We start from the raw sequence: 2,616 nt of genomic DNA on the forward strand, positions 1-2,616 counted from the left end.
CTGTGTTCAAAGGTATGCTTATGCTTAACACACACATGTGACATTCTCATACTTTCATCCCATTGGGAAGAGACAAGGGGAATTAAAACTTGCACGCTAGTGCCCTAATGTTAAAGATCAAAATTCTAATCTGAGCTAAAAATGTTTCTTCTCTCAAAGGGGCACTCATGTGACAGAATCTACACTTCAATTCTATTATGCAAGAGAAAAACCACTATCTTAAAACTGAGTGAAAGGATGCTGACACAGAATTTTAACAAAGGTTATGTTGAAAGAAGTTGGTGAATTGCACTTGAGTGGAAGAAACTGAAAATCTGACACTACCCTACAGTCAAATCTTTCACCACCAATGTAAAGAATACACAAGCCACAAAGTAGGTGAAATAGGAGAGAACAGCACTACTGATTTACCTAAGCAGCCAATTCATCTCAACAATTTAGCAAGAGATTCTACTTCAGTGTTAAGCCATCAAAACACAAAGACCCCCTTATTTCTGTTAAAAACTTGTAGGGTTTTTTAGACCAACAAAAGCTTCTTACTTTTCGTGCAACATTTCTGGACTTTGAGTCACTGAAAACAAATAGCCACAAAGTACTTGAACACTACCACTATCTAGCCAGAATACCCAATATATTACAAAATAAGACAATGCAAACACTTGCTTTTGCTTCATGCATATCTGCATTTTTAAAAGTAAGCTAAAATCCTACTGTATATTCTTACAGTATATCATGTTCCACCTTCTAGAAGTAGTAAGAACATTGTAACAATGAGCATGAGAAGGCAAATATAAGCTTGGCAGCATTGCCATGAAATAAGTTTCGTTATCTTACTACCTAAAGAAGGTGAAAGGCAAGCTTTTTACAACCTAGTTTTATTTCAATTTTATTGAACTGTCTACAATATTCTGTGAGTGTGTGCACATACACAGGCACGCACAGAAAAAGTGGTATCTACAAACAGTTTACACAAATATTTACATACACGTTATTTACATAAACTAAAATGACTGCATGATTTGCGATGTGAAAACCATATGCTTCTTGCACATATAACTGTTGCATTGGTCTTACAAAAGTAATATCAGTCTTTTGCAACAACTAGCTAAGCACATATCATAGCTGATTCCAAGTTTTTAGAGCTTGCAGGTTTTTAAAAAAATACAATACCTAGAACACTGTTATCAAACAAATATGCTTTATTGGCATCTAAAAACAAAATGCACCCAACATTAAAATGTATTTTTTCATATTTTTTTTTAAACCCACTGCAGTACGAGGAACAAATCACGAACACTTACTTTAGAGAAAACAGAGACTATAGTGTAGATTTTACAAAATCACTTTTAATCTCTGTGTTATGCTCCTTAAATAACATGGGCCATTTTTATGCCGAATTGTAGGAACATAAAATGTCACAGCTTTGTCTATACTTTAAAATTCTGCAGCAGCCTAAAAACACGGACAAGATACACCAGCACCTGTTTTCAAGTATAACAATTTCGATAGCCAACCTAAGGGTAGTATCTAAAAAATTCCATTTTCTTCCATAGGAAGTCTTTGTTTGACAAGCTGTTATCTTTGTGGAATTAAAAGCAAGTGGGGTCAAGTTTATGCTTTACCAGGGAAATTAAAAAAAAAAAGTTTACCTACCATGTTCAAATTAAGAACAGTGTTCTATACAAGTCAGTTGTACAGTTATTTAAGTGAAAGATGAACATGAACATCAGATTAACTTAATTCTGGCAGACAAAAGTGAACTGCTACGGTCCAGTCAGCCATTTATCTATTACAGAGAGATGACAACTTTACAAAAGGTATCTTTTACCTACTGAGTGATGATTATGTCCCCTCAGTTTCTGTGCTTTCTACCACTGGTTCACTTTCTATATCAGCTTCTGTGTCACTCTTCTCTTTGTTTATCTCGACGGAAGATGCCAGTTTTTCATAAAGTTCTGGATCATCCTGCACCTGTGCAGTTGGTGGCTGGCTTTCTGTCTCTGTATTTTCACCATTCACCTGGGGCATGTTATCAGCTTTGCGTTGGGAAGTGGCCCCATCAAAATATTCAAACACCCGTGGATGTGGAGGGGGGATCCAGTTGTTTGACATTCTGTCTCTTCCAAACCTGTTTCCATTAATTTCTCTGCAAAAATTAAAATCTCTGTCATCCCTATCCCTCTGTCTTTCCCAGGGTCTTCTGCGGTCATCAAAATCTCTGTGAGCATCTTGTTCAAATCCTCTGTTCCAATTGGGACCGCTTCTACTATCAAACCTATAGTTTACATGCCGAAATCTCTCTCTGTCTTCATGGAAGCCTTTAGGGCCACCATAAATTGGGAAGGCATGGTGTTCTCTTTCATCATAATCTCCTCTCTGTCCCCAGTGCTTGTCTGAATTGAAACCAAAATGCTCTCTTCGACCAAGGTTATCTATACCTGGTCTTCCAAAATTTTCTCTCATGTCTACATGTGGTCTTGCAAAGTGTTCTCTGCCATCTACTGGAGGCCTTCCTATCCCCTCTCTTGGATCAACTGGTGGTCGTCCAACAGAATCTCTGACATCCACTGTAGATGGTCTGTTCAGATTATCTCGGTTTTCCACTGGAGGAAAGCG

General features: G+C 37.4%; 1 protein-coding gene across 1 annotated transcript in view; it reads right to left on the bottom strand.

The window, feature by feature from the left end:
- Positions 1 to 1,187: 1,187 nt before the first annotated feature.
- SCAF8 (SR-related CTD-associated factor 8) overlaps positions 1,188 to 2,616 on the bottom strand; it is a 32,454-nt gene continuing 31,025 nt past the window's right edge. The window contains exon 21 of the mRNA XM_009997350.1: positions 1,188 to 2,616. Coding sequence (XP_009995652.1) covers positions 1,843 to 2,616 — 774 coding nt within the window. The 3' untranslated portion in view covers positions 1,188 to 1,842.

Source organism: Chaetura pelagica, unplaced genomic scaffold (genome assembly GCF_000747805.2).
Source record: "Chaetura pelagica isolate M959 unplaced genomic scaffold, ChaPel_1.0 scaffold315, whole genome shotgun sequence".
Taxonomy (NCBI): Eukaryota; Metazoa; Chordata; class Aves; order Apodiformes; family Apodidae; genus Chaetura; species Chaetura pelagica.